This window comes from Penicillium robsamsonii (assembly GCF_028829455.1).
Source record: "Penicillium robsamsonii strain IBT 29466 chromosome Unknown utg000001l_segment0_segment0, whole genome shotgun sequence".
In the NCBI taxonomy this organism is placed as follows: Eukaryota; Fungi; Ascomycota; class Eurotiomycetes; order Eurotiales; family Aspergillaceae; genus Penicillium; species Penicillium robsamsonii.
Genome location: NW_026643219.1, coordinates 3,814,682 through 3,826,143, shown reverse-complemented (window position 1 = coordinate 3,826,143; position 11,462 = coordinate 3,814,682). Strand labels below are relative to the sequence as shown.

At 47.2% G+C, this 11,462-nt stretch overlaps 4 protein-coding genes across 4 annotated transcripts; 2 read left to right on the top strand and 2 right to left on the bottom strand.

The window, feature by feature from the left end:
* Window positions 1–285: 285 nt before the first annotated feature.
* Window positions 286–3,446, bottom strand: N7447_001515 (elongation factor 2). The gene is made up of 5 exons (XM_057225791.1): window positions 3,372–3,446; window positions 3,301–3,316; window positions 3,050–3,107; window positions 556–2,987; window positions 286–499 (listed from the first exon to the last, which is right to left on the bottom strand). The coding sequence occupies exons 1-5, from the start codon at window positions 3,377–3,379 to the stop codon at window positions 482–484; spliced, it is 2,532 nt and encodes an 843-aa protein (XP_057089807.1). The 5' UTR covers window positions 3,380–3,446; the 3' UTR covers window positions 286–481.
* Window positions 3,447–5,963: 2,517 nt separating this feature from the next.
* Window positions 5,964–7,479, top strand: N7447_001514 (uncharacterized protein; the record flags this gene model as incomplete). The annotated part of the gene is made up of 3 exons (XM_057225790.1): window positions 5,964–6,146; window positions 6,204–6,534; window positions 6,590–7,479. 3 exons carry the CDS (start codon window positions 5,964–5,966, stop codon window positions 7,477–7,479), a joined length of 1,404 nt encoding a protein of 467 aa, XP_057089806.1.
* Window positions 7,480–8,106: 627 nt separating this feature from the next.
* N7447_001513 (putative acyl-CoA oxidase) lies at window positions 8,107–8,443 on the bottom strand (the record flags this gene model as incomplete). Its single annotated transcript, XM_057225789.1, has 2 exons — window positions 8,107–8,230; window positions 8,292–8,443. The coding sequence occupies 2 exons, from the start codon at window positions 8,441–8,443 to the stop codon at window positions 8,107–8,109; spliced, it is 276 nt and encodes a 91-aa protein (XP_057089805.1).
* A 1,484-nt stretch (window positions 8,444–9,927) lies between these two features.
* Window positions 9,928–11,365, top strand: N7447_001512 (uncharacterized protein; the record flags this gene model as incomplete). The annotated part of the gene is made up of 2 exons (XM_057225788.1): window positions 9,928–10,160; window positions 10,195–11,365. 2 exons carry the CDS (start codon window positions 9,928–9,930, stop codon window positions 11,363–11,365), a joined length of 1,404 nt encoding a protein of 467 aa, XP_057089804.1.
* Window positions 11,366–11,462: the final 97 nt, after the last annotated feature.

Below are 11,462 nucleotides of genomic sequence, written 5' to 3'. Positions count from 1 at the left end.
GCTGGGAACGCGAAGTCGTAGGCAAAAACGCGAGTGCCAGTTGTCACGTGTTTGAATGACATAGCACCCAACTGCTTCAGCTCCACTGATTATGATCGGATTCATCGCATGGCTCTTATGTTTTTGGTCTTTACATTTACTTGCGAACTCTACCAACGATCCTACGAATGAACGACTGCGCCTAGCAAACCAAGTTTATTTTCATATCGAAACTGGTTGCTAGACTACAGCAAAAACGTAAAAGCAAAAAAGCCCTCAGTAAAAAGCAGAATGTAAACAGCAATGAAAGGACAGAGCCAACGATGCCAGAGGCTTCCAGGCTCATGTCCGGATTTCTAAAGACGGAACGATCGAAGCAAATACCGACGAATGAGGGAATAAAATTTTGTTGAACCGAAGAAATTGTATTGAATTCATCAATCTCATGAAAGATTCCACGAATGACTGGCAGAAGGGAAATTCTGGGTGGCCGGGAACATTTTTACAGCTTGTCGTAGTACTATAGAACCAGGTTAGTGACTGAGAATAATGAGAGTGAGCAAAAGAATAACTTACGTTTTCGTAACCGGGAACGACCTCCTTGAGACCCTTGCGCTTGCGCATTTCCTGGACGACCTGACCGGGCTTGGTGGTGGGGTCGAGAGGAGAACCACCGGGGAGGATAGCCCAGTGATCGAAGACGGACTGGGGGAAAGCCTGTCCACCGGTAGCGGAGCGCAGATCGGCGGGGAAACCGAAGGACTCGTTGACGGGCAAGTAAGCCTTGACCATGAACAGAGGGGTACCGGGACGCTGCTCCTCGGTGTAGACGTGACCACGGCGGCGGGTGAGGACACCGTAGATACCACCCATAGCCTGCTCGGGAACCTGGATCTCGACGTTGAAGATGGGCTCGAGGAGACCGGGGTCAGCCAGCATGGCAGCGGCGTACAGGACACGACGAGCAGTGGGGATCAGTTGACCACCACCACGGTGAATGGCATCAGCGTGCAGGGTAACATCGAGGATGTTGAAGCGGACGGAACGCATGGGCTCCTCGGCAACGGGACCCTCGCGGGTAGCCCACTGGAAACCGGAGACAACGGAATCCTTGATTTCGTTGAGGTACTGGACGGCCTTGGTCTGGTCGACGAGCAAGTTGGCACCGGTGGTGTCGGGACCGAAGCACCAAATCTTACGGGCATCGGTGACATCCCAGCCGTACTCGTCAGCAAGGACACGGGCACGAGCCTTGAAATCGTCACGGGGGCTGATCTTTCCAGACTCAATGGCCAGGGAAACCTCCTCCTCGATAGGCTGAGCGGTCATGTACAGACGGTTGTGCTTGTTGGGCGACTTGGACAGAGCAGTCATGGTGGAGGTGCCAGCGACGGTCTCACGGTAAGCAACGACGGGGTCGGAGATACGGAGAGGAACACCAGCGTGGTCCTCCTCGAGATCCTTAAGACAAATCTCGAGGTGGAGCTCACCAGCACCGGCAACAATGTGCTGGCCAGACTCGTTGATCATGGTCAGGACACAAGGGTCGGACTTGGAGAGACGCTTGAGACCCTCGACAAGCTTGGGCAGATCCTGGGCGTTCTTGACCTCGACGGAGCGCTGCACAACGGGGGAGACGGAGAACTTCATGACCTTCATGTTGTGGGCAGTCTCATCGGTGGTGAGGGTACCGGACTTGAGCAGGAACTGATCGACACCGACCAGACCGACAATGTTACCGGCGGGGACATCCTCAATGGGCTCAACGAAGCGACCCATCATGAGAATGGTACGCTGGATGGCCTTGATGAAGAGATCCTCCTTGCGACCAGGGATGTAGTTGGGGCCCTGGATGCGGACCTTGATACCGGACTTGACGGTACCGGCGTAGACACGACCGAAGGCGTAGAAACGACCCTTATCGGAGGTGGGCACCATCTTGGAGACGTAAAGCATCAGAGGAGCAGTGGGGTCACAGTCACGGATACCGATGGCGGCCTTGTCGTCCATGGGACCCTCGTAGAGAGTCTCGGCACGGTACTTCTGGGCAGTGACGGGGGAAGGCAGGTGGATACAGATCATCTCAAGAAGGGCATCAGCGGCAGGCAAGAACTTGCGCATGATGAGCTTGAGGATGGCCTTGCCCTCGAGCTCCTTCTCATCGTTGGTGAGGGAGACCTCGAGCTTATCGAGGAGGGTGAAGATCTCGTCACGCTTGTTGTGGTTGACAGCGGCGAAGATCTTGAAGATGGGGTCCAAAATGAACTGGTTGAAGGCACGCTCAAGGGTCTTGCCCTCGTGCTCAGACTTGGTGGTCCACTTCTTGGTCTTGGGGTTGAAGTAGTTGTCGCCCCAGAGACGCTCGAGCATCTTCTTGCGGTCAACACCGAACTTCTTGGCGTAACGGATAGCGAACTGGCGGACAGTGAAGCACCAGCCGTGGAGACCGGAACCGAAAGCGATGGTACCGCGGTCGGGGTAAACCTGGACGTCACCGAGAGCCTTGTCGAAGTAGGTGGAGATGATGACGTTGACGGACTCAATGGTACGCGAGAAGGACTGGTACAGATCCTCCTTGGAGACCTGGAGCTCGAGAAGAGCACGATCGACCTTGTTGATGATCAGAACGGGCTTGATGCGCTCGGTCAGGGCCTGACGCAGGACGGTCTCGGTCTGGACACAGACACCGGAGACACAGTCGACAACGACAAGGGCACCGTCAGTGACACGGAGAGCGGCAGTGACCTCGGACGAGAAATCGACGTGACCGGGGGAATCGATCAAGTTGATCAGGAACTCGTCACCATCGACGGCCTGGGGGATCTCCTTGAGATCCTCTGGGTCGGGGAACTTGGCGTAGAGGGAGATGGCGGTGGACTTGATGGTAATGCAACGGTCCTGCTCATCGGGACGGGTGTCCATGAAACGAGCCTCACCGGCCTTGGCGGCGGAAATAATACCGGCACGCTGGACAAGGGCATCGGAGAGGGTGGACTTTCCGTGATCGACTAACGCACAGACACAAGGTCAGAATCAGCCATTTCACTATACCACATCCTCAAGAACTTACCGTGAGCAATGACGGACATGTTTCGGATGTTAGCCCGACGGTCCATCAAGGTCCGGATCTAAAGTAGGTTAGCATTGTCATTCACATGATCTGACGATTCTCTATTCCCAAGGAGCAAGGTTTTCTAGCATCACCAGCGGAAATGGCGGGGGAAGATGGATGCAAGATGGAAGTGTGAGCAATCGAGGGGATCACCCTTCCACTGGTAATGTTTGATATAACCTTGGAATCCTTGGAAGGCAATTACGAACCTCTTCGATAGTGAAGCTGTTCACATAATGTTAGCTGGTACGTTCTGAGACTGGATGTGAGGTATCCTTACTTAACCATTTTGGCGGTTTATCCTGAGTAAACTAGGATAGAGAAAAGAAGAAGAAGAGCACACAGATGACTAGGATCGAGATTCTCGATCACTGAATCAAAAAGTTCTATGTGCAACTGCTCCTGGAGGACAGAGGTAGGGGAAAGAAGGAAGAAGAGGGGAAGTGGAAAGTGGGAGAGAAAAAAAAGAAAAGCGAAAGTGGGGACTTTTTTTCTCCTCCCGGTTTTGTGCGTTTGAGCTGACTAGCCCTTTTTTTTTACTATAGAAAAGATTTATATTATCTTTTTTTAATAGCTCATCGTTGTCTCAATTCCTTTTCATTTCGGCTTTTTTTTGATTTCAAATCCTCCATACTTTGTCTTGACTCACTGGAAGTGACTTTTTTTTGCCATCCGCGGGTTCTCCGGTGACGTCTGACAGCATCTCACAAGCGAGTGTTCCAAGTCTTTTTGTTACCGCTATATTAATATTATTTATGATCCCTTGATCATCCTAAATGCTAAAAATGAGATAATTTAAAGCCTATGATTCACTCTGCTTTTAGCTTTCCAATATACTGGACTTGACTTCATATGCCCCCAAACCCCTCTATCAAGGTGGTGGGGCAATGTGCATTAATAATCCAAATCCGATGCTGCCAACTCGAGAGCTCAATGTATGGTACTATATAGCTAAGCTACTATGTTTGAAAATGAAAATAGCCAAATTTTTATTAATTCTTATTTGAGAAAAAAAAAAAAAGGCTACATCTGCTACATCTGCTACATCTTCGAGCAAATTTTCATTTCACTAGCTGGCTCGTGCATTAGTGGGGCAAAAAAATTAACTCCTCATTTGAAGGCATCAAGGCACCAAGGCATCAAATCATCCCACTTACACCTACAATATAGATAAACTGCAAAGTGACATGTAGTCAATTAAGCCAAGATTCCCAAGGTTGAGCCTGTCAAATACTTGACTCTATTACCAATATAGTGGATCTCAAATAATCCGGGACAATCTTGGTACCAGTCCCGGCCACCCCATATATGGATCGTGTCATTCGGCGTTCCTTGGCCTGCAAGAAGCACTTCCAAGATTTAAAGACTATTATCTAGAAGTGCACCGTATGGCCTCACTTCTAACTTCTTCGCCTCCTAAATGCCGAGCGCGACCGAAAAAAAAAAAAAAAAAAACATGCCCTAAGCTCACAGGCCCCAGTGATGAGGTTGCCACCTGACCAAAGAATCCAGTAAACCAGCGCGCCTATCTAATTCCATTGCCATCTTTACTATTGGGGTGCTTCAAAAGCTGTCCGTTCTCACTTATGACCTTGAGCAATATCCTGCCATCACTCTTTGGTGTCTTCTCAAGTCAAGATGCTTTGTTAGGATCTGCTTGATGACGTTCCATTTTCATATAGAACAAACATATCAATACTCAAAGCCATTTCGCTCTTTAAGTAGTTAAGTGTATGATGTACCGTCCTTTAGCTCATCACTATGCTTATTATCTTGCAAAGGCTACCCAATCTACTTTATGTAATACGCCTTTGGATACGACTAACATGGGATCCTGACTGAGAAATTCCAGAAAATTGACACATTTTCTGTCATACCATTATTGTAGTCATGTTTGGTCTGCTAGAGCAAAGCAGTAGCCCATCAAGGGGATGATGCAGAATACTACAGATACATGGGTAAAGTCACCAGCAGTAAATCTCATAATTCCAAACCGATTCACCCTCTATTGTATAACCTCGGCGCTGTACATGCACCAATTTTTGCATCTTTCTGTAAAAGCAACAATGTACTAACTATGGCCGAAACTGTGGGGGTAAAGAAGATTAGTTTTTTTGGTAGTGCTGTATCTACAAATGGATATATATCTCGTTAGTTCGATCAAATCTAGAATTAGTACCGGATATGCCGCAGATATTCCAGAACAAGCAAAAGCAAAATACTAGAACTATCCACTTCGTATAAGAACTATCTATTAGAAACTACTAGACGGGTCTATGAAGAAGATTACCAAGAGTATAAAGTATGCTTTTGTTTCCGCCTTTTTCTACCGCCTACCTATACAACTATGAAGGGGGAGAAAATATCTTAAAAGACATTTATGTTGTAAATAGAATATCTGAGACTAAAAAAACCCCTACTATAAAAAACTACAAAAAATACTATATAAGGCTTCATACGTGGCTGGCGCCTATTCTTGCAAGTGCTAATTTGTCTTTGTTTTTGCTGAACGCCAAACTTGCTCGGGTAGAAACGAAACACTGTCTTTTAACCATATACTATACACGGATTTCTATAATTCACCTCATCATAAGCGTCCAAAGTTGATTTTAGTCAATCCCCAAAATAGACCCCCTCAGACGCCTAGCGGGCGCCACCCAATCGCTAAAAGTTTCCTTTGATAAGCGAGTCCAATTGCAACTAAGCTGAGTTAGGTTGCTGAAGCTAAGTGACAATTCTGCTTAAGCTAGAGGTTTAGCGTCAATTTGTCTCGATTTAATTTTGCCCCTTAAGAATTCAAATCCAATGATTCCCAGTACTCCGTACAAAGCTGAGCTATATAATATATCCCCACGTTTAATTGCCGATCGACATGCGCAGTGGGTCGTGGCTCTGGGCCCTACTGGGCACCTCTTTTACAGATGCTTTGTCTCTGGAAAAAAAAGAGACGCCTGCTGTGTTCAATGTGCCATTGAAACACAAGCAAGTCGCAAAATCGGTTGCTAAGACCCAGTCAAAGAGGGGGGATACAGTTCTTCTTACAATGGGCAATGATGTATGATGCCTTTGTCTTGATTCTAATATTTACTTGGACTGACTCTTACCTTTTCAGGAAAATATTTTTTATACCAGCATCTCACTAGGCACTCCGCCGCAGAACATCAATGTAGCATTTCGGATAGTCGGCAATGAATGCTGGGTGCCCAGAACGACTAAACGTGTTTGTGGTATGCTTCGAGGCGATAAACACTGCAGCGGCTCCGGTGGCTATAACACAAGCCTTTCTACTAGCGTGAATGATCTGCATTCCAATTTCACCCTTAGCAAGTCGATTGAATCATTCTTTTCCATCACTGGAGAATTTGTGACCGATACTCTTGTCATTGGAAACACAACCGTGAAGTCTATGAAGATCGGGATTCTGAATGTGGATACCACCCAGAGTAAGCCTACATGTCTATATAATCTTATTTGTGTTTAACCAATTTCTTTGGATAGACACTATCGGCTTAGGATATGGCGAGACGAACTCGTCTTTTATCTCCCTTACTAAAGCATTGGTTGATGCTAGAACCATCAAATCCCCGGCCTTCAGCATGTATATGGAAAATCCTCTACATTCTGTATCTACAGGAGACTCGCGGGGTGAGAAACCAGGCGCTCTGATTTTTGGTGGTGTGAACAAATCCAAATACAATGGCACACTCCACACACTTCCAATCGTCAACAACCCTGCCGATGATAGAAAGACTTTCCGGGTCAACATGACGAGCTTTTCCATCAACGAGACATCGGTGTTCCCCGAGGGGGTTTCGACACAAGCTCTACTTGACTCCTCGTTGTCTTATACCTCTGTTCCGGAGTCCATCGCACAGGAGATATCCTCTCAATTGGGCACTTACGTCCCAATGTTCGGGCCAATGCCTATCCCATGCAATAAAACTTCTAGTGATACAACACTCACGTTCAAATTCGGAGTTGCGAGTTTCAAGCTAGACATTAGTCTGTTCATAGAAACACGTAGCGTGTTCAATGATGAGGACATCTGCTATTTGGGCATTGTCGCGATTGGACCTGATTCTAAGGATGCAAAAAGTGTTGTGCTTGGAGCAAACTTCCTTCAACAGGTCTACGCTGTCTATGATATGGGCAATGATGAAGTCTCTTTAGCGCAGAGGAACTGGGACTCCGATGAAGATGAAATTCTCGAAATCACGACTGGCATGGATGCAGTCAGTGAGGCTAAATTGGAGCAAGATGACGCAGATGACACAGGAGCCAAAGAGGATAGTGAGAAGGAAAAGTCCATCGGCTTCCGCATCGATGAAGGCGCAGGCCTACGGCTCTCTCTTTCCATCTTTGTGATCTGGGCTCTCTTCTGTTTATAGGATTTGATGTATAACATATACTATGTTCTTTTACCTAGCCCACTATAGAGTCTTGCATCCCTTACCACATAATTATAATGATTTATTTACGCAATTTTAATATATTCGACACATAGACAATTTAAAGCCGAGATAGTAAATGGGGTGTAGCATTTCCCTCAAACGTTTCCAATCCAGCGGCAAACTCATTCCACGAGCCCTTCGATATCATAGGAGCATTGCTATAAGCCTGCAGTCCTGAAGCCAGCATGATATTTTCTAAATCTGGGAGCAGGGTATGTACCGCTTGAGATTCCATCTCCCTTTGGTGATTGAAGTACGTTAGGGTGTGGTCAACTGGGTGAGCACCGGTACACGGAGGCGATGCCCTATCTTAACGACATGGCCCACAGATTAGATTCGATAACACGACACCATTTAGAACTTACTTTGCTATAACACCTTTGCACATCTCTTTTATATCTCCAATTTGGACAAGGAATGGTCGGGTTCCACGATCTTTTTCTTCGTTTATAAGACGAGCCATTACAACGGCGACTACGGGAATGCCACATCTCGGGGCAGTTGGTGGCATAACTCTGACGGCTGTCTTTTGGCCCCTTTCAAACAAAACTCAAGGAAAGTAACTTACTTTGCATCATTTGGAGACGGGGTGTGGAGGTCAATATCACCATTAGATAGAATCGTAGCAGTTGTCTGTATGTTTCGCGCATCTAATCCATGATTGACTTCGGTCAACATAAACTGTGCCCTGTATAAATATTCTGGTCAGTTACCCCTCCTAAAATTGAATACTTGTATATGAAACTCACGAAATGTCGAAGTCCATACCAAACTGGAGGATTGACTGAAGCTCTGGGCGATTTATAGCAAGCGGGGCTACTGTCCCAACAAAGAGGTTACACTGGATGGTGAGCAGAGTAAAAGCCCCACCATCAAGCGCAGCTAGGTGATCCATATGCATCTTAAAGAACTTTGGGGTAAGCTCCAGCACATCCTGGACTGTCAAGCCTGTTGCAATTAGCACCACTTGACCTGACGATATATATACGATAATAACAATACCGTATGCATGTCTAAAACCATTTTCTCTCTGGTAACTCAATATAATACACTCCTATAAGCTGCAAGTGCGTGGGGCGGATTTTTACAGTGGCGACTGTGCTAGGTTGGCAATGGATATGGTCATCGGCTGTTGTAGCGGCTGGCGTTGCCTGAAGCACGCTTTCTCCATTACAAATGCCACATTGTGGGTATAAGTAGAATTACAGAAACCAAGCACTTAGTGAGAGACACATAGTATATAAACAGTTAGGTAAATTGGATAGATCGATTTGCATTAGGTCATATTTACCCTTTCTGGTATTTAGAAGCAGGTTGATTGATCCCATGACACGCGGTAGGTAGGACGCGTAGCGAGCTGATATCCCTATCGGGTATTCATGTAATCGAGATGCAGCAAACCAATGGGTTTGTGACTAACTCTGAAACTACCTCAGCATAAGTATGATTGATTGCCCTACTAAACGCAATTACCTGTCGGCCTAAGAGGCCTTGTTTGTCGGGCCTATCGTGCTTCCCGGGTAATGCTACCGCCGCATCATCCCAGGGTATCACAATAACCACAGCTTGCAACATAGAACCCTAGCCAGACTTGCCTATATTTTGATATGTAAATCCCCTCTTGACGCCTAATTTCAGTATAATGACTACACATGGACGGGGTACGTGCATATATGTAGGAGCATTCGCAGAGCAACAAAAAAAAAGCGATAAGCCTTCGCGATAATTCACGATAAGCGATAAGATCTGCCATGGATCGTTGTAGGAATCATTGAATAAATAATACTTAGAACAGCATGTCTAAGGAAATGTAAAGACAGTCAGGTTCTACACCAACCCTTACTAATATCATTTGTAGGAGCCAGAACTTCTAGGCCCGGTGGACTAGTCTGAAAGCTCCCTAATGGCAGTCAGAATTCCAACCCTAAAAGGAGTGGACAAAGCGGTCAGCTCCTTACGATCACGATAAGGGTGTATATATCACGTGCCACAACATCGCCAACAACATCTGGCAGCCGGTCTTTGTCGCCCTGTTCTTCAATATATCCACACGCCTCAAGTCTTATACTATTAGGCGGGAAGCTGTGTAAATCAGGCTGTGGGCACTGAAATATTCGTCTCTGCCTTAGTTCACTGTCAAAGCCGTTGCCCATACGAAGCATCCTATATCGGAAGGGCAAATGGAGAGACTCGGCGTGTCTACTCGATTACATGGATTTTCGGGTTTCCCAGGTGGTGGCTCGTCTTTCGATTAAATAAGCGACCAGGTAGGTCTCAAACTGGTTGACGGCGCGACACGATTGCTTTCATCCCCACTGCCCTTCTCCCATCATCAAATTGACCCCGGACTCGATTGATATACTGTCCATGTAATTCTGAGACAGAATGGCTGACAAGTCTCCCAGCATCCAAAATCTCATTGAGGAGCTCGGGTTTCCTCCAAGCGAACATCAATTCTTGTTACGTCTTTTCGGCTCATCCGACCCATTTGCTGGGCTTCCTGGTACAGATCTAGAGCCCAGTCACAGTCGATATCAATCTGCCCAACTCAGTTCTACTAGTATTGCTCGCAGAATTGCATCTACTAGGCTCTGGCAAGCTATTCCTCCGCTTAGTGGGTGAGTTTCACTGACTAACCTACCGCCCTTGCAGTGAACGTGCCAATCAATTTCATCTACCACCCACCCATCGTCGTCCTAGTGGCTTGCGCGAAGGTTTAGAAGACAGAGACCTAGTTCACTACGAAGAAGAGGGGACTTCTCTCATCGCAACCGATTCAGAATCTCTGTTTTCCGAGTTACTGCAACGGGCTGTATCAGACGAGCATCCCTGCCTTGAGTCCTCTGTGCCCCCTGAGCACAATAAGGCATCGGATAACGTTGCACACCCTGAATCCGTTGGACCTCCGAGCCCATCAGTCTATGATAGCGAAACAGGTGAGCCGCCCGACTCTGTTTTCAAACTCAACGAGACCTTTGGAACCCAAGGCAATTGCAAAACATCCCAGGACCCGAGGACTTTAAAGGAACCTGGGAGCTTTGATAAACTACTTGAATCATTTCCAATACCTCCCAGTCACAACCAAACGGTCGGGGACCAAAGTTTCTCCCGCGTTTCTTCTGACTCCAAACGAGTGCTACCGAAAGACAGTGCCCAGGCTAACACCTCGACTGTCTCCAGTAATCATATCAAATCTGTGACCAGCCCACCTCGGGTTTCCCGATTTTCCGAAGAATTGGATAATAATAACCCGATCAGAGAGCAAGGTTCTTCCAACGTTTGTGCCAAAGCTAGTACATCTGCACTCGACACCAGTCAGCCTGGGAATAACTTAACTAGTTCTTCTGGAATCCCTCTGTCGTCTACTATCGATATTCCAACCATCGTTAACACTCGGAACGTTTCTTTTCGGGTCTCTTCCCTGTCCCCCAGGGCCTCTTTCAGAGAGCTACATCCCCCCATCGGCCATCACCAGAGACAACAAGCGAGGCTTCACAGCTCCCACCAGGCCCAGAATCGCGCATATAAGTACACTGCTTTCCCTGAATCTCCCCCACGAGTTCGTCCGTTCAGCTACGTGGTCAGAAGGCAGCGCTCATTGAAGCCTATCTTTGAAGGGCGCCCCACACCAACAGCCTCCCCTCGATATTACCAAAAGACGCCTCTCCGTATATCTTCTCGTCCGTCGGCAACCTCTTTCGCCTCAGGGAAAAGGAGCGCACGAAAGTGCAAGAAAGCCTTGAAACGTTTTGTTAAGAAGGTCAAACATCTACTTTGTCAACCCCATAAACGCCCGGGCACTTCATCCACATTCAATCATTAACTCCACGCCAGAGGAGCCGCATATCTTTACACTCACTTCAAACCTGACTCACTCAACCCCCATTCTTATCTTTACTCCTTTCTCACTTTTACACCTG

Coding starts and splice junctions, on each gene's coding strand:
- N7447_001515 (XM_057225791.1), bottom strand. Junction 2,988..3,049: donor CATGTCCGTCATTGCTCACG/GTAAGTTCTTGA, acceptor TCTGTGCGTTAG/TCGATCACGGAAAGTCCACC.